Source organism: Opisthocomus hoazin, chromosome 7 (assembly GCF_030867145.1).
Source record: "Opisthocomus hoazin isolate bOpiHoa1 chromosome 7, bOpiHoa1.hap1, whole genome shotgun sequence".
Classification (NCBI taxonomy): Eukaryota; Metazoa; Chordata; class Aves; order Opisthocomiformes; family Opisthocomidae; genus Opisthocomus; species Opisthocomus hoazin.
The window spans coordinates 72577165-72598978 of NC_134420.1; the positions used below are offsets into that span (position 1 = coordinate 72577165).

Consider the following 21814-nt stretch of genomic DNA (forward strand, 5'->3'; position numbering starts at 1 on the left):
AATAAATGTGAAAGCCAAAAATGGTGTATTTTGTACACAAATAAACTTTTACAGGAAAAGATACTGGTGTTTGTTTAGATAAAATGTAGAGGCACAGTGAAGATTAATCGGCAAAGCATAATAAAAGAAGTAGACGAACCAGACGCATGCGTATCAAAGAGAAAATATCAGTCTTTTAAAAAAATAAAGATAGGGAGAACTTTTGTCTTTGACTGTGCCGAGTTGAACTGAGAGCTAGTTATCCACAGGAGACACTGGAAATGTGGGCTAGGGTGGGTTTTTTTTGGACAGGAGGTGTTTCTTAGCCATGGCAGTATGTAACGTGTTTGCGGACGGCGTTACGCAGGCGGGGCGAGGAGGGGTGAGAGGAACAAGGACAAGGTCCTCAGGAACTCCTGCAGAAGGCCGGGAGGAGGGAATCTCGCTGGAGGAGCAGTCGGGAAGGTGGGAAAGAGTCATGGCCTGGCAGCGCAAACCTCTGCGTCAGCCTTGGCTTGGCTTACAGCGGGGAAAGGCCTGTCGGTCCCTTTTCCATTAAACTAAGCAAAAACCTGCTCCAGCCACTCGCGGACACCCGCGGAAGGCGGGGGCGAGGGCTGGGAGCCGGCACGAAGCCGCTGAGGCGAACGGAGGGGAAAGGCAGCGACGGCGGGCTGGGAGCTGGAGAGGAATCGGCCTCTGAGGGAGAGCGCGGGGGCAGGGCCCGCCATCTTGTTTGCCGTCTCCATAGCAACCGCCCGGAGGGGTCCGCCGCCGCCATCTTGTTTAGTGTCACCATAGCAACGGGCCCCCGGGCGCCATCTTGTTTAGTGTCACCATAGCAACGGACCCCCAGGCGCCATCTTGTTTGGCGTCTCCACAGCAACCGGAGCGGCCGGGCCGGGGCCATGGCGGGTGCGGGGCGGCTAGAGGAGCTGGAGCTCAGCGCCGAGGAGGCGGAACGGCTCCAACGTGCCTTCCGCGACGAGCGGTTCCGAGCGCTGTTCGCCGAATACGCGGCGGAGCTGAACGACCCGGAGCAGCGGCGGCTTTACGAGGAGGAGGTGGCGGCCCTGGAGAGGGAACGCGGCGTGGATGTGCGCTTCGTCCACCCCGCTGCGGGCTACGTGTTGCGGACCAGCCAGGCCGGCTCCCGCCGCTGCTACCTCAACGTCTGCAGCAACCCCCACGTCGGAGCTCCTCAGGCCCGCCCGGAGCCCGGTGGCCAGCGCTGGGCCCTGCCCTACAGCCTGGCGCCGGGACGGGAGGAGCTGGGCCGCGGCGGCCGCCGCTTCCTGATCTACGACGTGGTTTTCCACCCAGCGGCCCTCCGCCTGGCCTCCCGCAGCCCTCGCTTCCGCCGCCTGCTCAGCGAGACGGCGCTGGAGGCCGTGGAACGGCACTTCGCCGTGCAGCTCGACCGCGCCAACGCCGCCGTCCTCCGCCACGCCAAGTACAAGGGGGTCCCGCAGGCTCCCGTCATCCGCACCCCGCTGCCCGGGGGGGCCCCCCCGCAGCCGCCCGCCGACGACCAGCTGCCGCCCTTCCCCTTCCCGCCCGCCGCCCCGCCGCCTCCGCCGGCTGCTCCGCCGCCGGCCCCCCCCGCCGGTCCCACCACGCCGCGCTGGAGCCTCCGGCACCGCTCCTACGTGGACCTGCAGGACTACCGGTGCTGCCGCGACTCGGCCCCCAGCCCGGTGCCGCGGGAGCTGGTGGTGACGGTGGAGCTGCCGCTGCTTCGTTCCGCCGCCCAGGCCGCGCTGGAGATCCGCGGCCGGGAGCTGCGGCTCGACTCGCGGCGGCCCGCCTACCGCCTGCGCCTCCGCCTCCCCTACGACGTGGACGAGAGCGGCGGGCGGGCCGCCTTCAGCAAGGCCCAGCGGCGGCTGCAGGTCACGCTGCCCGTGGTGCCCCGGCCGGGCCCGGCCGGGGAGCGGCCGGAGGAGGCCGAGCCCGGTGCGGAGGCTGAGGCGGGGGGCGGCGGGGAGCCCGCCGAGGAGCCCCCGCCCCGCTCGGCCGCAGCTCCCAGCCCTGAGCAGGCCTCGCCTGGCGAGGAGGCCTCACTGTGCCCTCCCGAAACCCCATCCCCGGCGGAGATGGCTCTTCCCGGCAGCCCCGAGGCCGCCGTGTGCCCTCCGTTCCAGTGCCGGCAGGATGAGGCCTCCCTCACCCTGCTCCTGCATGTGCCCGGCATCCAGCCCCGGAGCCTCAACGGGGACCTGGGCACCAACCACTATGGCCTCCGCTTCTCCAGCGACGCCGGCGCCTACGCCCTCTTCTTACAGTTCCCTCCTGCAAACAGGCTGGCATCCCCCGAGACCAGCGTTAGCGTGTCCGCCCACAACGCCGCCATCGGGCTCGCCAAGGCCCCTGGCAGCACAGGGCCCTGGGAGAAGTTCTGCTTCGGCCTCGACGCCTCCGCTCTGCAGGTAATGGCTGCCAGATGGCGGGGTTTGGCGTGTCGATGCTCCCTGGAGCGCCGTGGCGTGTGGCTTTCTGCCGTTTGGATGAACGACGTCTCAGGGAGGCGTTCGGTTGTCGGGCTGAGGTCGGAAGCTGGTAGTGATGGGAACTGCTTCCCGCAGAGAGCTGTTGGCGGATGTAAGTGGAACGGCCTAATTAGTGCTAGTCTTGTCTGAGCGGTACGACGGTCACGTCACGGAGCTGACATCTCTGTCCTTGGAACTGAAATGACCTCTGCCTCCCATGCTGGTTCTTTCCTAAGGGAAATTCTGGTGAGGAGGGAAAGTGGAGCCTATCCTGTGTCCTTAGTGTTAGCCTTTAAGGCTGCATAAACTGCTCGTGCTGCCTATTTAGATGATGAAAGGAGATGTTTATGATACAGCAGATGTACACACACATGCATGCAGTGTCATGAGATGCAGGCGTGTCAGTGGCGGGTACCCGTGTCTGTATTTCAGGACAGAACTCCCGCTGACAGTCACAGGGACACCCATTAGTTCAAGCAGAGCAGTACAGCAAACTGTGAACTGCTGCTGATGGCCATTTTGCTGGGCTGCTTCTTCATCCTCTCTTCTTACCAGTTGGAAGAGGATTCTAGTTGTGATGTTTGATTATTTTTGGGGTCGTTAGGCAGTGATGCTGCCTGTGGCGGGAGGCGGTTGGCACGCCTGCTGAGAGCTGGCAGCGTCCCCGCAAAGGGATGCTCGCCCTGCGGCACGCTTGCTGTCAAGAAGCACAGGTTTTGTGGAGATCGATGGTACTCTAAGTTCAGAGTTTCAAACAACTTAGCATCAGCAGGGAGTAAGGCTGCACAATTCTCGTGTCACCTTTCAGCCATGTGATTTGGAGTTTGTCTTTACTTTAAAACAATAAAATCCTTTGCAGTTTGGCTCGCATACCGTGGGAGTGCAAGTCCAGAAAACTGGCAGGCTTAAAGTATATCCACTGGGATGGTAGCTTGGAGCGTCTTAATCGCTCCGTCCCTACAATTAGAAAATACTGCATGCTCTTGAAAGACATATTTATCCAATTAGTATATGTGGAACGGGATCTTGGTGTTTTATTTCCCATTTAGCAGGCTGCCTACCTTTTCTGCGATAGTGGCTCCTCTGAAGGAGGAGCTGATCATTTTGGGTGAGTATGGAAGATGATGAGTTTATCGAGAACCCCCTGCGCTGAGCTGTTTGCAGTGCATTTCCTGCGCTTTTACTGGAGCAGGAGCCTGCGAGTCTGTGCAAGTGGGGCCACAAAACATTCGGCACTGCTGTGGGTTGGTGTGATCAAGTCCTGGGTGTTGATCTGATGTCGAACAAGCCACCGTGCAAACTACTGCCTGTTTTCTGTGTGGGGTAGGACCTACAGGCATTTTATCTGCTTTTTCAGGTAGTCTGAATATCCATCTCTTTCACCACGCGCCGTGATGTGTGCTCTTGCTTGTTGTTTTAAGGCGTGGAGGCCTAAATGCAGGTTTTAAGGGAAAACAACAGCTCTCTGTGGGGATACAGCTGAAAATTCAGTTTGGGAGCAGGAAATTTGGCGGCGGTATCTCTTTAGTGCTGTGATTGATGGACATTTCTGCGTGCTTCGATCTCAGTCTGGTGACTGAAAGTGTTTGGTATGTGCATTCGTTATTATGATTGGGGGAGCATCTTTTGATTGAAAGTTGTTAAAAGGGCGTGTAGTAATGGGATTTTGGTCAATATTACATTTTTGTGAGTTAAAAACTCTTTGAATGTGGTGAATTTATTAGGTATTGCTAGATGTTTTGGGTGGAGTAGTAGTGGGAGATTTGGCATTAGTCGTAGGCCTCCCAGCCGTTCATCCGTGTAGCAGGCTAGAAAAGATTGCTTTCTTCTGGGGTCCTTTTGGATACCGGGCCTGCAGATCGAAGCGGCTGAAATAGTCTGAAGTAATTTGTGCTGCAGAATTTGTTTTTTTTTTAACTGTGCTGTTTCCCAAAAGTGGCTGTGCCAGCGCCGATAGCTGCATTCACTCAGCGTGAAGTGAGAAAAACAAATATTTAATTAGAGCTACTATTACACGCTGTCTTCTATCCACTAACTATTTGCTCGTGGCAGCTTCTTTTCTCCTGATGTTGATTTCTTCCATTTGTCTGTCTTCTGGGAAGTTGCTTCTTCCTGGAGACCAAGGGCTTCTGTGGTGTTTCAGGGAACGGACTCCTCGCCGGCTTAGTTACTTGAGAAGTCTGCCCAACTCGGCGATGGCTCGTGCCGCAGCGGCTGTTGCAGTACCTCGTTACGCTGCCTGTGTAATTATCTCCCGTTAACTTACCACGCAGCCAGGAAAATCACAGAATCACAGAATCACAGAATAGTAGGGGTTGGAAGGGACCTCTGTGGGTCATCTAGTCCAACCCCCCTGCCGAAGCAGGGTCACCTACAGTAGGCTGCACAGGATCTTGTCCAGGCGGGCCTTGAATATCTCCAGAGAAGGAGACTCCACAACCTCCCTGGGCAGCCTGTTCCAGTGCTCCGTCACCCTCAGAGGGAAGAAGTTCCTCCTCATGTTCAGACGGAACTTCCTGTGCCTCAGTTTGTGCCCATTGCCCCTTGTCCTGTCACTGGGCACCACTGAAAAGAGCTTGGCCCCATCCTCCTGACACCCACCCTTCAGATATTTGTAGGCATTTATAAGGTCCCCTCGCAGCCTTCTCTTCTTCAGGCTGAACAAGCCCAGTTCCCTCAACCTCTCCTCGTAGTGGAGATGCTCCAGTCCCCTCACCATCCTTGTAGCCCTCCACTGGACTCTCTCCAGTAGCTCTTCATCCTTCTTGAACTGGGGAGCCCAGAACTGGACACAGTACTCTAGATGAGGCCTCACCAGGGCAGTGTAGAGGGGAAGGAGAACCTCCCTCGTCCTGCTGGCCACACTCTTCTTGATGCACCCCAGGATCCCATTGGCTTTCTTGGCAGCCAGAGCACACTGCTGGCTCATGGTCACCCTGTCGTCCACCAGGACACCCAGGTCCCTCTCTGCAGAGCTGCTCTCCAGCAGGTCCACCCCAAGCCTGTACTGGTGCCTGGGGTTGTTCCTCCCCAGGTGCAGGACCCTGCACTTGCCCTTGTTGAACCTCATCAGGTTCCTCTCTGCCCAGCTTTCCAGCCTATCCAGGTCACGCTGAATGGCAGCACAGCCTGCCGGTGTATCTACCACACCTCCCAAATGTGTTACGATAATTGTTCGCCACGGGAGCGGAACGCACCTCGTCGGCAGCCTCGTCCCTGGACCACGGTGTAGTGCGGCGCCTGTCGCTTGGTTTTGACTGCCCGTGCGCCTCTGCCGAGATGGGCTCGTACGATACCGGTGCCGGTAATTGCACAGCCCCGCTTCGCGTGCTTGCGGTGTTCCTGTGATCACCCTGGCCTCTTTTCTTCTTGGCAATTGGTCCGATACAGAGGTCATTGAAGAAAGAGTTGAGCTTGTCCTTAGGACACCGTTCTTGAAACAGAATTTCAAGGACCGGTTTTCCCTTTGTAAAGTCAGGTACGTTTGAATCCCTGTGCTGAAAGACTTATCTATTTAACCTCGGTTTCCACAGATGCTGAGCAGTCTGAATTCCCACCCCAGTAAGTGCTTATTTTCAGCAAATCTTTACAGTGCAGTGGTTCTCCCCGGACTTTAACTGTGTCATTGCAAGTATTCCTTCATTTGATAGCTCTTGATGTTGCTTTGGTTTTACTGTGTTCCCATAGAATAGGTAGGCCACTCTCTGCTGTCTCTGAGCCCTAACTTTTTATCAGTGGTTGCAGCCATTCCTTCTCTTGAAGCTCAGGAAGTGTGGGCTGGATGAGTGGTCAGTGAGGTGGATTGAGATCTGGCTGAATGGCAGAGCTCAGGGGGTTGTGATCAGCGGCGCTGAGTCTGGTTGGAGGCCGGTAACTAGTGGTGTGCCTCAGGGGTCAGTACTGGGCCCAATCTTGTTTAACTTCTTCATCAATGACCTGGATGAAGAGTCAGAGTGCACCCTCAGCAAGTTTGCTGATGACACAAAACTGGGAGGAGTGGTGGATACACCGGCAGGCTGTGCTGCCATCCAGCGAGACCTGGACAGGCTGGAGAGTTGGGCAGAGAGGAACCTGATGAGGTTCAACAAGGGCAAGTGCAGGGTCCTGCACCTGGGGAGGAACAACCCCAGGCACCAGTACAGGCTGGGGCTGAGCTGCTGGAGAGCAGCTCTGTGGAGAGGGACTGGGAGTGCTGGGGGATGACAGGGTGACCATGAGCCAGCAGTGTGCCCTGGCTGCCAAGAAAGCCAATGGAATCCTGGGGTGCATCAAGAAGAGTGTGGCCAGCAGGACGAGGGAGGTTCTCCTTCCCCTCTACTCTGCCCTGGTGAGGCCCCATCTGCTTTTTTGCAGAAAAGCTTCCCCGTGACCTGGGGAAGTTGCCATCACTGTCTGCTCTTTGCCTCAAAGGACCAGCTGTGGGCTGTGCTCCCACCGTTGCTCTTCATCCCAGTTCATCCACTAACACCTTCTACATCCCTTGTTGAAATCCTAGGAGCTCACGCCTGGGAAACTCCTGCATCAGAGAGTTCCCCTTCATTTGAAGACAACAGAGCCTGGGGAGTAAATACTGAAAAAAAGAATGGTTGGGAGTTAAATAACCATTAATAAAATTTGTAAGCCTGCCAGGCCAGGTTTCTGAGAACGGCATGTCCCAGAATGTCCTGGTTTGCGGCGGAGCTGGAGTTGGGCAATTACTGAAATCATGCCTTCGCGAAGCGCCGGCTTTTAATGTTTGGGCTCCTGGGGTTAAATGCTCAGTTCTTAGCAGAAATAAAAACCAGTTTTCTGGTGGGTGTATCGGAACTGCTGAGACTTGGAGGCTCAGTCATACCAGCATGTGCAGCACGTTTGGTAGATAATTAATTCTGCCTGCAGTTTTTGGGTCATGTGTGCTCATTTTCATGGGATTAGAAAAAGATTGGTTAAAGTTAGAATTCCCTTTCATGCTGATCCCCACCCTTCCTGCCCAACCGAAATGGCTTTGTTCAGAGGACGTGTCCTCACCCTCCTGGGGTCCCCCTCGCTGGGGAGGGGATCGCTGCAGCCAGCCCGTCCCTTCTCTAATCAAAGCCCACGTTCTCTCCTGGAGAATCCCAAGATTTAACTCAGGTGAACCCCCACGGGGCTCCAGAGAACAGCAGGGAGTAGTGTTTCCTCTGCTTTGCAATGGATTGAGGTTATGTTTTTTTTAACATTTACAGTATGAAAAATATTATACTAAATGTTCCTGAATAGTTTATGGTTTGAACTCAGCATGAGTTAGGCTGTTTGTGAGGATTACTTAACCTAGGTGTGTTAACTCTCCTTTCTGGGAGTTGCACAGCAATACGAAAGCTTTGTTTAACTTCCATGTGAATGTTGATGCCTTCACGGAGAATGTTTTAGACGGGTGTGCTGCTGAGCATAAAAGGAGTAGTGGGATTTTTCTGCTTGGCACAGCCACAGGCGCCTTGTGAAGGCGATCCTTTGGAAGCTGTGGTTGCTTTTTCCTTCGGAAAGCTGCCGGTAAAGAACGCCGAAGCCCTGTGACCTCTGCTTGCTGCCAAACGTGTTGTTTTCCAGCCCTTGGACTTCAGTCTTCTGCTTTGGCAACAGGTGTTCTGTGGGGCAGCTCCTCTGAGACGAACACCCGCTGTGACCTGTTTAGACAAAAAAAAGCATGTGAACAATATTATTTTTAGTTGTCTTTACAACAGAGGGACTGTCAGTCTCTGTAATTAATCCGTGGTTGTCTCACTGAATGCGGTATTTATCTTGTACGCGTTGTCGGATCTGTTGTGCCCAGGCAGATCCCGCGCTCCCCAGCCATGCCGGACATGTGCCAGGCGTGGGGCACCAGTACAGGCTTGGGGTGGACCTGCTGGAGAGCAGCTCTGCGGAGAGGGACCTGGGTGTCCTGGTGGACGACAGGGTGACCATGAGCCAGCAGCGTGCCCTGGCTGCCAAGAAAGCCAATGGGATCCTGGGGTGCATCAAGAAGAGTGTGGCCAGCAGGGCGAGGGAGGTTCTCCTTCCCCTCTGCTCTGCCCTGGTGAGGCCTCATCTGGAGTACTGTGTCCAGTTCTGGGCTCCCCAGTTCAAGAAAGATGAGGAGCTACTGGAGAGAGTCCAGTGGAGGGCTACGAGGATGATGAGGGGACTGGAACATCTCCCCTACGAGGAGAGATTGAGGGAGCTGGGCTTGTTCAGCCTGGAGAAGAGAAGGCTGAGAGGGGACCTTATAAATGCCTACAAATATCTGCAGGGTGGGTGTCAGGAGGATGGGGCCAAGCTCTTTTCAGTGGTGCCCATGACAGGACAAGGGGCAATGGGCACAAACTGAGGCACAGGAAGTTCCGTCTGAACATGAGGAAGAACTTCTTCCCTCTGAGGGTGACGGAGCCCTGGCCCAGGCTGCCCAGGGAGGCTGTGGAGTCTCCTTCTCTGGAGATATTCCAGACCCGCCTGGACAAGGTCCTGTGCAGCCTGCTGTGGGTGACCCTGCTTGGGCAGGGGGTGGGACTGGGTGACCCACAGAGGTCCCTTCCAACCCCTACTATTCTGTGATTCTGTGGGGCTGCCCAGAGGGGCCTGTATTCCCTGGAAAAGAAATCATCTGTGGGTGGCAGAGCTACGACGCTCCTGGCACCGAGAGCGTGTGGAAAAGCCCGTGGGCGAGAAGTGCTCCCGTGGGCACGCTGCCCGGGGCCGTGCCGGAGCTGTCCTCGGGCTCGGCGAGCTCAGGATTAGGGCTCTTGTGGATAAATGCATTTCTTGGTTTGAGAGTCAACCAAGCATGAAACCTAGAGAGCTGTGTTGGGAAGTGTAAGAGAGGTTGATGTTTTAAGCCTGTGCCACCTTTCGGGGAGAAATCTGTCGCGGAGAGGCGAACGGAGGCTGCGGTACGCTCACAGCTCCGAGCAGAGGGGCGGTCCGGCTGGCTGTGCTGCTCCGCCTGGGTTTTGCCCGTATTTCCAAGCTATTGGGAGTTCTGTTACATGCTTTATTTGAAAGTCAAGGTTATAATTTTCAATTTCCAAGCTGCTTTAAAGAGTTGATGGAATAGTTAGGGGTCGCTTCTTAGAAGATGATGCTAGAAAATAGGACTGTTGTGCTTAATCCTACGACAGTTTATTTTTGGTTCGGTTAATTCTGTGCTCGGCGTTTCAGGACTCCTGGCAAGTTTTTTGGGAGGTCAGAGGAGGACGGAAAAGGAGAAAAGAACATCTTATTGTTTGATTTTTTTCAAAGTAATCTCTTTCGCAAACTACATTAAGAAACGTAATTAGTTTGCTTCTGCTATGAAACAAACTAATTTCTGAATAGCGTGTAATTGGTAGATGCATTATGGGAATAACGTACTTAGACAAAACGGTAATGTCAGGAAACATTATTAACTTACTGATTAAGCTCATGAAGGCTCCTTTCGAGCTGCTTAATCTCTGCAGTCACGAATACCTTATAAAAGTGTTCACCCCCAGTACAGGTACTTTCATTCTCCAAAAGTCTCAGCTTCAGATTCTCACACTGAGCTGGTTTGCAGTGGGACCATAGAAACCGAGAGGCCAGGAGATCCCTGGATCAAAATCCCGTTTCATATTGGCATCAGCTTCCCATGACGGAAGACACGCAAATCATTGAAGCCTGAAACCTGTCCCGTTTTTAAAACTGCTGCAGCCTGCGTGTTGGGTAACTCTGGATAGTGGCTGGCTACGAGTTTGGGTAAAGTAATGCAGAACAAGCGTGGAGGGCAGCCGTGGGGGGACTGGCTTTGCGCTGTGCCTGCCGCTGCTGCAGCCGACGCCGCTGTCAGCGCTGTGCGATCCGAGGACGGTTTCGAATGATGAAGTGTCCTAGAAACCAAAGTCATTGCTGCTAAGGTTTATGTTAATTTGATCTCAGTTTAGTCACAGGGAAAAATGAATGTGTACCAAACAGCAGATGACAGCGTGTGCAGGGAAAAACAAATTTAGTTCTAAGTTGCTAAGAGAGTATCATAAATATCAGAAAATAAACTATTTAAACTGAGGAATTATTTTTACATCTGCAGATGGTCGTCCTTTGCTGCTCTTCCAAGCCAGAGCAAACAAGCTTTAAAATATTAAATTCCTGAATCATTTTTTTTCAAGGTCTGTGCTTTGATAACATCTGCAGTAATAGAAGTGCCTCAGCGTATGCTCGCCGTGAATGCAAAGTCTGAATTACGGTTGCTGGCTGTCTGAGCAGGCTAATGATAATCATTATATTGATAACAAACAGCACTGCTTCTGCCTACAGCACAAGGTGCCGTGATTTATGGCAGGCCACTGGGTAGTGCTGTGATAAAATTTTAAATACTTACTTGAAATGTAAGTGTAGTGCTCTGGGAATGTGGTGTCGAGCTGGTATGAAACCTGGTTGCATCGGTTTATAGTAATTAGTCAAAATAATAGGAACATCATCAGGAGCAGTTACTTTTTATTCTCCTGTAAAGTACTGATCTGTAGACCATCCATTCCGTTTTTTTTTTTAACAGTATATTCTGTGAAGAAAATAAATTATTTTGCTTTTAACAGGGGAGAAAAAAAACCTTTGGAAAAATTTATTGGGTTTGTTGCCAAAGTGCAGAGTCATGTCTGCGCTGAGGACGGACGGCTGTCGCGCTCTTCTCGTAGCCGTGGTTCACAGACAGCGCCGGCTCTCGCACCCTGGACCGGGGGAGGCTGTTTCCATACGGAGCTCTCAACCTCACGTTTGCTCCGGAGGGTCACAGAATCCCAGCGTGGCAGGGGTTGGCAGGGCCCTCTGTGGGTCACCCAGCCCAACCCCCTGCCCAAGCAGGGTCACCCAGAGCAGGCTGCACAGGACCTTGTCCAGGCGGGGCTGGAATATCTCCAGAGAAGGAGACTCCACAGCCTCCCTGGGCAGCCTGGGCCAGGGCTCCGTCACCCTCAGAGGGAAGAAGTTCTTCCTCATCTTCAGCTGGAGCTTCCTCTGCTTCAGTTTGTGCCCATTGCCCCTTGTCCTGTCGCTGGGCACCACTGGAAAGAGTCTGGCCCCGTCCTCCTGACACCCACCCTGCAGATATTTATAAGCATTTCTAAGGTCCCCTCTCAACCTTCTCTTCTCCAGGCTGAACAAGCTCAGCTCCCTCAGCCTCTCCTCGTAGGAGAGATGCTCCAGTCCCCTCATCCCAGGGTCCTCCTGGTTTTCTCTGTCTCTGCTTTCGTGTGTGTAAACTCTCTCCTGCTATTTCATAAATGTTTCCGTGAAGCCGTCCCTGCGTGTCGCAGGATGCCAGGCGCTGAGCCCCGTGGCAGAGCTCCCTTTGCCGCTGTCTCCCCACGGCGCAGACTTTGGAGGCCACGGCTCTGCAGCGTCTGCAAGTGACCCTGTGGTGAAAGTCCCTGCAGGCAACGCGATCTAAGGATGCCATTTGCAATATATAGACCTGACAGAAAACTTTTCCTTACCTGTTGGCTTTTCAAGCGTCTCCTCTCCTGATTCCTCTACCTGTGATTTATTTTTATTGTTACGCTGCTTATGGAGATGAGCAAGGTCAGGCACCAACTTTAAGAGCACAAATGCACAGTGAGAGAGTCCTTTCGCAGAAGGCTTATGCACTCACTAGATAAAATTAATGCAGGTTCAGAGGGGAAAAAATTGTTTTCCCCATTTTACGTAGGAAAAGTGGAGGCAAAGAGACTTGCTCACAGTCGTAGCAGTCCAGGAGAAAGCAAGAGAATCGAAGCAAGATTGCTGAGACCCAAAACCCACGGTGGTCCTTTTCCTGAAGGGGTGTTGAGATGTGGAGATCTCATAGCAGTTATTTTGGAGGAAAAATGGTAACAAACACTGGTCTCTTTTTTTTGTTTGTTTGTTTGTTTGTTTTTGTTTTTTATCCTCACTGAAATTGCGAGTCTCCAGCTTTTAGGAAAACGTTCTTGCTCTTACGTGGGGTGCGCACGGAGGTGTCAGCTAAAGGTGAATTGCTGGCAGGTGACTGAAGTTTCTCCGCCGGGTGAGGAGAGTCGTCGTGCTGGGGCAGAGGGTGCTTTGCTGCGCTTCCCTTCGAAGCAAAGGCACCAGGGCGGGCTGAACCGCCGTCGCGCTCGGCAGCGCGCCGAAAACCCCGCGGAAGGGAAGTCGAGCTGTTCTGTCCGTGATGCGTGGGCAAAGCACCCTCTCTGGCCACGGGCAAAGCTTTTGCCTCTGTGCTCCCTGCCTTGTTTCTTTACTCTGACACCTTCTCTCGCACTCCGCAGAATATTCCGACAAGCCTGAAGCACTGGCAGGGCCCCTCTGTGGCAGGCAAGCAAGGAAGCAACACGAGGGAATATGTCCTTTAGGCTTTGCATGCAAAAATGGAGAAGGGTGTGTGTTCCTGGAGGGGTTTCTGTGAGGGCAACCCTGCTGCAGTTTAATCTTTCCACAAACTGTCTCAGCATCCGATGTTGGATGCTTGCCTTGCCTGTAATCTTTCTGGATAGAAAATGAATTAAATCTTCTGATTTTGAGAACAAGCAATAGGTATGTTATGACTTTCCATATTGTGATTTCTAATTTAAGTAGTTAAAAAATAGGATGCTGTTTTATTTTCCCCATGCAGGACCTGTTTTCAAGCTGACAGTTAAATTTCGTACCTTAGACACAGTGTGGCATCTGGCTGTGCATAAGGCTACATCCACAGGGGGCCGAAAATGTGCAGAACTGCCTTTTTGCTTCGCAGTCTGCAAGATGTCAGGGATGATTGAATTGAACTGGCATTGGGTTGACAAGAGGGTAGAGCTGGACTGAGAAATTTAAAAGTATTGACGTCAGGTAGAAGGTTGCAACTTTTCCCTGCTATTTCCAATTATTTTGCAATTTTAATTAAGCAGTTGTTAAACAGGAAAGGTAATTCACAGAACATAAGAATAACCGTCTAGGTCAGACCATTTTTATTGTGCCAAGGTCTGTCCTTGCCTGTGGCCTGCAGCAGATGATTTAGAAGAATATGAGGACAGGGAAGGCTTTGCAGCTCTTATGAAACCGCCCCTCCAGGACATATTTTAGGACCTTTAATTACCTGTAACTGATTTAAATCTTTAAACCTGTAGCAACGCGTTTCACATGGTTTGTGGACTGCGTCTTAGCAGCCTCAAAACATGTCCCAGAGTGTCGTCTTTGACTGGGGATGCTTCTCCGTTTCTTCCAACTGGTGTTTACGCCTGCCTGAACGGAGATGCGAGAGGGCTCCGTGGATGGATGTGAAACGGATACAGCCATGCACGTTTCATAGCCTGCGCTTGGGAAGGTCTGGTCTTGAAGCCTGAGGGCTCCGTGATCCTGCAGTGACAGTCCAAGGCGGTGTTTGCATTTTCCTTGAGTACGACAATGAAAGAAATTCATCAAAGCCTAGTGCCTTCCTGATGTTAAGACAGGTGAGGATGGTGGAACAACGTTGGTGCAAATCATTCCTCGGAGGGAGTCTAAATCTATACATCAGTCACGTATCGAAAGAGAGAAAACATTTGTTTATCTTTGTGTATGATGCAGATCCATACTTCAAATCGAAATGAGCTGAGCACTGGTCTTCCTTTCACCTCGTTACTTCTGAATGTCTGACGTGGAATCTGTCGTGACGTGAGTGTGCTGTGGAAGCCGTGTTGTGAATCAGCGTCCTCCTGGCTTTGCCTGGAGTGAGTTTCTTGCTCCTATACCACTGAAGTCTACTATGAAAAGAACATAACCTGCTCTTTCTTTTTTTTAGGAAAGATTGTTTGTGAGTGAAGAAAATGTTGATGGATTTCTAGACACTGTTCTGTGCCCTTCTGTTTGCTCCCCATCAACGCTGGAGAGTCAGCCATTAATTGAAGTGCTTGATGTTACTGAGGACAGAATTCAAATCAGGGTGAAGGTAAGGATCTCTCTGGCATAGATACATATTTCTGACTGATTTATGTACTTCAGCAGGATTGTATCAAATCTGACCGAAACCCCTTCGTTCCTGCTTTGTCTTGACATGGCAGGGAAAACTGTGGAGTAGGGTGTATTTGTGAGTATAGATGTCATTTTTTAGATGCATAGGTTCAAGTTTGTGCCATTTAATGTGACCAAGGGATTGAAACCTCCTATATTTCATTGGGAAGATAGAGAACTAATGATTGTAGAGATACAATCATTAAAGACAGTGCTTTCTCCTTGCAGGAGTACAGCGTGGCACGCACACACTAAATCTCTCACTGGTATTCAAAGAAAAAAATGACCAAGTAACTGCCTAGTGTCCCTCATTCAGAGAGCCCCCAGGCGTTCCCAGGTCAGAGCTGATGACAACGTGCTGCAAACAAATCATGGCAGATACCATCAGAATAGACCCCCACAATGTTCTTAAAATCACAGAATCACAGAATCACAGAATGTTCGGGGTTGGAAGGGACCTCTGTGGGTCATCTAGTCCAACCCTCCTGCTGAAGCAGGGTCACCTACAGCAGGCTGCACAGGACCTTGTCCAGGGGGGTCTTGAATATCTCCAGAGAAGGAGACTCCACAGCCTCCCTGGGCAGCCTGGGCCAGGGCTCTGTCACCCTCAGAGGGAAGAAGTTCTTCCTCATGTTCAGCTGGAGCTTCCTGTGCCTCAGTTTGTGCCCGTTGCCCCTTGTCCTGTCACTGGGCACCACTGAAAAGAGTCTGGCCCCATCCTCCTGACACCCACCCTTCAGATATTTATAAGCATTTCTAAGGTCCCCTCTCAGCCTTCTCTTCTCCAGGCTGAACAAGCCCAGCTCCCTCAGCCTCTCCTCGTAGGAGAGATGCTCCAGTCCCCTCCTCATTCTCGCCGCCCTCCGCTGGACTCTCTCCAGTAGCTCCTCATCTTTCTTGAACTGGGGAGCCCAGAACTGGACACAGCACTGCAGATGGGGCCTCACCAGGGCAGTGTAGAGGGGAAGGAGAACCTCCCTCGTCCTGCTATGGAAATAAAGAAGTGAATAATCCGCGTCCTTGAAACACCCGAAAGCCTGGGTTCGTGTACTGGCGCCCACGGTTAGAGCGTGCCGTCTGTTGCACAGAGGCCGTTCCGGGTGTGTGGTCCGGGAGTGAACTCACCCGGAGGGAGCTGGGGAGGCAAAGGACCTGGCCGCTGGGAGCGGGAGTGGGAAGGGGCTCCAGGAGATGGACAGAGGGTGCTCGGGCACGGCCACTGCCTCATTCCCTCTGCCTTGTCACACAGGTAGAGAAAACCCTGAGGATTTTGGCTGTGAAGAATCAGGTCTCATTACCTGTATTTGGTCCAAGTGTTTGAGTACTTGGTAGTTTCCTGTTGTGTAGATAATTAAACATGGGACTATTCATCTTAAATCCCGGTTTCACATTCACTGCTTGTAGCGTTTGAGGCCTCATTCAGGCTGCCCTTCTCCCTCGACCCCCTGTGTATATAAAGGGTGCAGGGCAGCCTGTTTCTGAAGCCTGCCACGGGGTTAAAATGACCTCCCTTTGCAAAGCAGGAGATGGGCAGATGAAGAAAACAAAACATTACTTTTGTAAAGAGGCAAATGTGAGATAAAACCCCCAAATCAACTGGGATTTCTTGGTAGATGCTGTATCAGAAATTCACTTAAAACATTTCTAAAGGAAAGATAATACGCAGGGCAAATCAGGGTATTTCTGTGGCCATAAAGGGGAGACCGCAGACAATGTGTGGACAGCTTCCTGGAAAGCAAGTTCAGACGAAGCATGCGACTTCTGGAACTAAGCTGGAGGACTGAGGAGTTTACCCTAAGATGGTGGCTCCAGCATTACTTTTGAGAGGCTGAACTTTTGTAGCTAGCGTGGATTGTACGTAAAAATTCAAAAATTCAGGTTGCTGGGGAGCAAATGCGGATGTTTTGGTACCGGAGAAAGGGAAACTGAGGTACCTTAAATCATTCATGCTTTCATATGGGAGCACCATCCAGTGCCGAGAAGGGCTTACTAGTGTTTCTCTCGTTTCTTGCTGGAGCGAGCAGTGGGTTTGGGGTCAGAGAGGGGCGGGTGCATGAGACAGTGACTCAGTCTTTGAATCCATGAATCCAGCTGCTGCTGGACAGATGCTCGCCTGATCCTGACTGTCCACCGATAGGGACGTATGAGTTACCAGCAAATTTTTGCTGAAGCAGCCAACAGTGACTGGTGAAATTGGGTAGCTGCTATTTAGACAGCAGCGAGTCTCGCAGTTTGTTCTCTCCCGAGGCAAACTGCAGCAATTCCCAGATTAACTCCCTTAGGCCGACTGAGAAAGACAGCTCGCTCCCCGGTTACACCTTCCACGTAGGACAGGACGGCAATTTCCCGAATTGCAAGGTTAAAACACCCTTCTTGCCATGAGAGTTTCGATCCCTTGGCTGATTTTGTGGCCCCTGAGTTCTAGAAAACAACGGCCTGGGTGTGGTGAGTCTTCCCCGCTGCTAATCGCGCTTGGAGGCTGCGGCCGCTTGGCAGCGGCCCAGCAGCGTTTCCTATTGCGGAGGAAACCCTCGGGCGGCCAACAACCTCCCTGCCACTCGTTCCCACGCGCGGGACACGATCAGGAAAACCTCAGCACCGCGCTGACTCGGCTTTCTGGAAGTAGATGTCGGAGGAACAAGTGTCTCGGCCCGTCTTTACAACGGTTTTGTGTGCCCGGTCCGTTTCAGCTATAAAACAATTCATTTGTTTTCTCGACAGCCGCAGGAAGCAGTCCGTTCTGAACATGATGGAAATGAAGAAACACTTAGCAGCTCAGGAGGGGATCTCACTGAGACGACGGACGGCGGCTACCCCCAAGCAAAGGCAGAAACAAACTGCAGCGCGGCCGAGACAGTCGAAGGAGAACGTGCTGCAGAACCCAGCAAAACTTCCACATCTTTTGCAACGGCTGAAACAATCGGAAAAGTGGGTTGTAGTTCACGCCATTGTTTGCAGCGTGAACCTCCTGACACGAGTTCAGCGATTTCTGGTGAATCTAGGAGAAAGGAACCAGATTTAGAAAGTGCTGTTGCAGTCGGGGAAACGGCCGTGGCCGCAGACTCTGAAAAGCAAGCAGGCCTTCTGCTGGAGGGGCAGGCGAAAGCGGAAGGGGGTGAGGCGGCTGCGCCTGCAGGGTCGGCACGGGGGGACCCGCGCAGCTCGGACAGCAGACCGGTCTCCCCGGTTCTCCAAGAAGTGAACACGCAGGACGGGAGCGTGCGGATCATTAGGGATCACCTAACGCGCTGCCCGATCGCCTTCCAGAATTCTTTGCTGTACGAATTGGACTAGTTTAATTATTTGAGGATTTCCTTCTGTTGTTTGCTGTGACTTCCACACACCGGTTCACGACTTCGGGGCTAAGAGCAGAACGCAGGTTCCTGCTGAAACCGTTTTGTTTACGTGTCAACTTAGAACACTTTTGTTGTTAATAATTTTTGAAGTTAACAGGTCTGAGTCTTCTAATCTCACGTATGGGCTCAAACAGTTTCACTTCCAAGAAAGGTGGGGTTGAAGGTGAATCTGAGCTTGTGGAATAAAATGCATCGTTACTGTTTACATAACCTTCTCGGTCTCTTGCTGCCTGATAGGGGGTGTTTGTATACATCCTCCTTCTAACGGCTCCCTCGGGAATGGCTGTGTTTGGTCCACCTAGAAATGAGCAGTATTCATCATTTTCCAAACCTTTCATTTTTGGTAACTGCAGGATTAGACTTGCACTGATTTTTAGCAATCAAATGAAATTTCTAATACACGGAGAAGTTTTAATTAGTCTCCTAGATATAACATTTATACCATGTATTCCATCCTAGCACATTACTTCAGAACACAGCATCCAGACATACCCCAGTCTGGGAACCGAAGAAATTCAAGTGCACAATGAAAACGTCCTCTTGTTGCATGTCTGCTACTAAGTACTGACAATTGGTGAAGTGGCCTCACTTGATCCAGGTTAGATTTACTTCTCAAAACCAGCTGCCCAGGAGTTTCAGCGTGCTGTTTGCTGGCTGATCTTTCTGCAGTGCGATAACCAACAGAACAGATCTAATAATAACAAAATTTCAGTTCCCTTTCTCACTGCTTCTGAAATAACTTCTGGTTTGAGTTGTACGAGACACAGCTGTGCTTCAGAAGAAAGTTAAATCTGACTTTTTCCACAGCTGCTCTGGAATTACTCTTACAGTACTACGTTAAACGCGAGCGCTTGCAGCGTAAGCTTTACTTCTGTCAGTTCAGCGGGAGCCGCCGCTGCCAGAAGCAGCTGCCCTCCCCTCTCTGCCAGCGCAGCCCCGGCCCCGCTGAAGGAGGGCGAGGGCTTCGCTGGGTGACGGGAGGTACCGACACGCCGGGGCACAGCCCGGACTTTGTGAAAACGCAGCAAGTACCACAGCTGGTGCGAAACCGCGGCGGTTAAATTACCCCTGGGGAAAAAAACAAAGAGCGTCTTATCGCGGTCAGAATAAACATCTGCATATTATTTAAGAGTGTTTCACAAAACTTGGCGCTCTCGCACATGAACGTTTAACCCGTGTATTCACCGCCCATAAAAGAGGTGACAAACTGCGGTCGAAGGAAAGCCTTGCTGCGCGCCCTTCCACTCGCAGCAACCTCTATAACCAGAGCCCTAAGAGCATCAACCCCGTTTTCTCTGATGAAAAAAAACATGAAGCTTGCTTTCTTTTTTCTCTCCGAATCTCTTGGTATAAAATCTACCTCTAAATAGTTCATGTCTGTCACCTTAGTGCAGCATTCTCTAATGTACTTCTTCGTTCTACGAAAAGCTTCCTACGTGCTCCTGCTCCCCGGAGCGCGGTGCCATTAAAGCTGCTACCGCCAGACCTAAACCAGGCGAGGAAGCGTTCGGTGGTAACGAACGGCTCCGCTAACGAACGGCTCCGCTCTCCACGGCTTCCAGCTCCGGTTCTGCCTGCTTCCATCGCACTGCAGTATTTTTTACTGGTCGCTTTGCACAGCTGACTAATTTGAAAGCAAACTTTTTTTGAGCCGAAGAAACGAGGTGTCGCGCCACGCATTCGTTACTCTACTCTGCCTCAATTAGTGAGTATCAGTAAAAATTTAATGAAGGTAAATGCACGCTGCTAGAAGGGGTGATGGCATGTGTTCAGCCCTCTGGATTACAGGACACCCCCCCCCCCCCCCCAAGGTCTTGCTTTCTAGCAACACAAGATGACATCATCTTTTTGTGAGAATCAAGAACTTTTCCGGTATTACAAAACAACTGAATTTTATTTCGGCAGAACTAAAAAAATCGTATATTTATCTACATTGTAGTAAAAACAATGATATATATATATATTTTTTTTTTTCTCCTTCATATATTCATCAACACATCGCAACCAAACCAGGACGCGGGTGTCGGGCGTGCGGTGACCCCGGGTGGGACAGCGGGAGGTGCCGGTACCGGCGCCGGCACACGAAGCCCGGCTCCCACCACGGCCGGAGCTCGGCAGGGCTCGCTTCCTCCTCACCACGGGGCTGCGGACGGGGGGAAAACCCCACGCCAGAGCACTCCGAGCACCAGGAAAGATGCATTAAATGCAAGGTTCCTCCTTCTCCTCCTCCTCCTCCCAGTAAGCGCAGCAGCGAGGAACCCGTTTCCAAAAGGTGGTTGCCGAACATGAAAGATTACTATTTTGGGACACCTTTTACAAGAATGTTTATTCACCTTAAAGCAGAAACCAACTCATAAATGCTTTTTTTTTCTTTTTTATACACGTGTGTGTGCCTGTAAAAGACAGTATGGGACAACTCGAAAAGAAAAAGGCTGCGAGAACGATCCTCACTGAAGTCTGCGGTAACTTTTACAGAGTTCGTGGTCCCTAATGTCTCCCCACCCTCCATTTTTCACATGAGGGGAAAGGGGTGCCATGGAGTACCTTTTGCTGACGCTCATCGTTTCGGGAAACAGGTGCTGTTGGTTGCTGTTCAAGAGAGAGTCGATTTTGGCACTCTGGGTGGAGGGTCTGCAGGATTTCTTGTGGTGCATGCCGCAGTCCCCCGTATGAAAAATCCTGGGGATTTCAGGAACCAGCACTTTCCAGAACTTTGGAAGACAAGAGACAGTCAAGTGCTGCAGAGTCCAGTCCCAGTTGTAGTCATCGTAGGTGCAGAAGGCATCCGTGCACTCGATGAGCTTCTGGTAGGTGTCTCTGCTGAAGGCCATGCCCATGTTGTGCTCGGTGGACTTCCACGTCTTCATCTCCACCTTGTCGGCGCGGCCGGCGAAGCCCCCGCGGACGGGGCTGTAGGTGCCCAGCGAGACGATCTGGCACTCGGGGCACTCCCGCTCGCGCAGGGCCCACAGCTTTTTGAGAACGTGGTAGAAATCGGGCGCCAGGTAGTGGTCTTCCTCCAGGAAGAGGACGGGTCCGGCGTGCTCCCGCATCGCCCGCACCCGCTCCCAGACGAAATGCAGCTTCCACCACCAGTGGTGCTTGGTCTGGGAGAAGCGAGCTTCGCGGTAGTGGCCGAAGGAGTCGGGGTACTCGGCGTTGAGGCAGCCCAGGCGCAGGGCGGCCGCCTTGCCCACGTCGCGGGGGCAGTCGCGCGGGTCGTGGCCGGGGAACTCGCGGGGGTAGAGCTGGATGCTGAAGGGGAAGAAGACCTGCAGGACGGGGCAGAAGTCCACGCCGGCCGCCAGCCGGTTCAGCTCCTCGCTCCACAGGTCGTGGCTCAACACCAGCAGAACGTTCTCCACCCCAGCCGCCCGCCGCAGCGACTCCAGCAGCAGCCGCAGGTGCTCGGCTCGGTCGTGGACCTGCACCACCAGCACCACGTCGGGGGGGGAGCGCACCGGGAAGCGCCCGGCGTTCCGCACCGGCTGGTCGAAGTTCAACCGGTAAACGAGCGAGCGGTAACCCAGCGTCCCGTTCTCCGGGAGGAGCGGCGGCGGGGCCGGGGACGCGGCCGAGGAGTTGGCGGCGGGGCGGAGCGGCGGAGGCTCGCTGACCCGCGGCGGTTCGCCGGTGCTGCCGGTACCGCCCCGCTGCTGCTGCTGCTGCCGCCTCCGCCCGCCGCCTCCCCCGCCGCCTCCGCTCCCCCACAGCGCCAGCGCGCAGACCGCCAGCGCCAGCGCCAGCAGCAGCACCTTGCGCTTGTAGATCCGCAGCCGCATCCTCCTTCCCGGCGGCGGCGGCCGCCGCTCCCCGCCGCCCTCCCGCCGCCGCCGCCGCCGCCGCCGCTCCCGCAGCCAGCGCGCGCGCGCCGCCGCCGCCCCACGCGCACACGTCGCCGCACGCCGTAGGCCGCCGCTGGCGCCGCCGCCGCGTTTCTATTGGTCGGCGGAGCCGTCAGTCGAGGCCGCTTCCGCCGGCGGAGGGCGGGCCAGGCGCCGGCCGCCATTACCTCAGGCGGGAGATGGTCTCAGGTGGGAGGTGCGGCGCTGCCAGCCCGGCCCCAGC

The 21814-nt window shown here is 53.1% G+C and overlaps 2 protein-coding genes across 2 annotated transcripts; one reads left to right on the forward strand and one right to left on the reverse strand.

Moving 5' to 3' along the window:
- Positions 1 to 841: 841 nt before the first annotated feature.
- DNAAF2 (dynein axonemal assembly factor 2) lies at positions 842 to 18059 on the forward strand. The gene is made up of 3 exons (XM_075427287.1): positions 842 to 2408; positions 14182 to 14328; positions 17112 to 18059. Exons 1-3 carry the CDS (start codon positions 888 to 890, stop codon positions 17682 to 17684), a joined length of 2241 nt encoding a protein of 746 aa, XP_075283402.1. The 5' UTR covers positions 842 to 887; the 3' UTR covers positions 17685 to 18059.
- Positions 18060 to 19679: 1620 nt separating this feature from the next.
- MGAT2 (alpha-1,6-mannosyl-glycoprotein 2-beta-N-acetylglucosaminyltransferase) lies at positions 19680 to 21571 on the reverse strand. The gene has a single exon (XM_075425924.1). The coding sequence runs from the start codon at positions 21526 to 21528 to the stop codon at positions 20194 to 20196; it is 1335 nt and encodes a 444-aa protein (XP_075282039.1). The 5' UTR covers positions 21529 to 21571; the 3' UTR covers positions 19680 to 20193.
- Between the last annotated feature and the right edge of the window lie 243 nt (positions 21572 to 21814).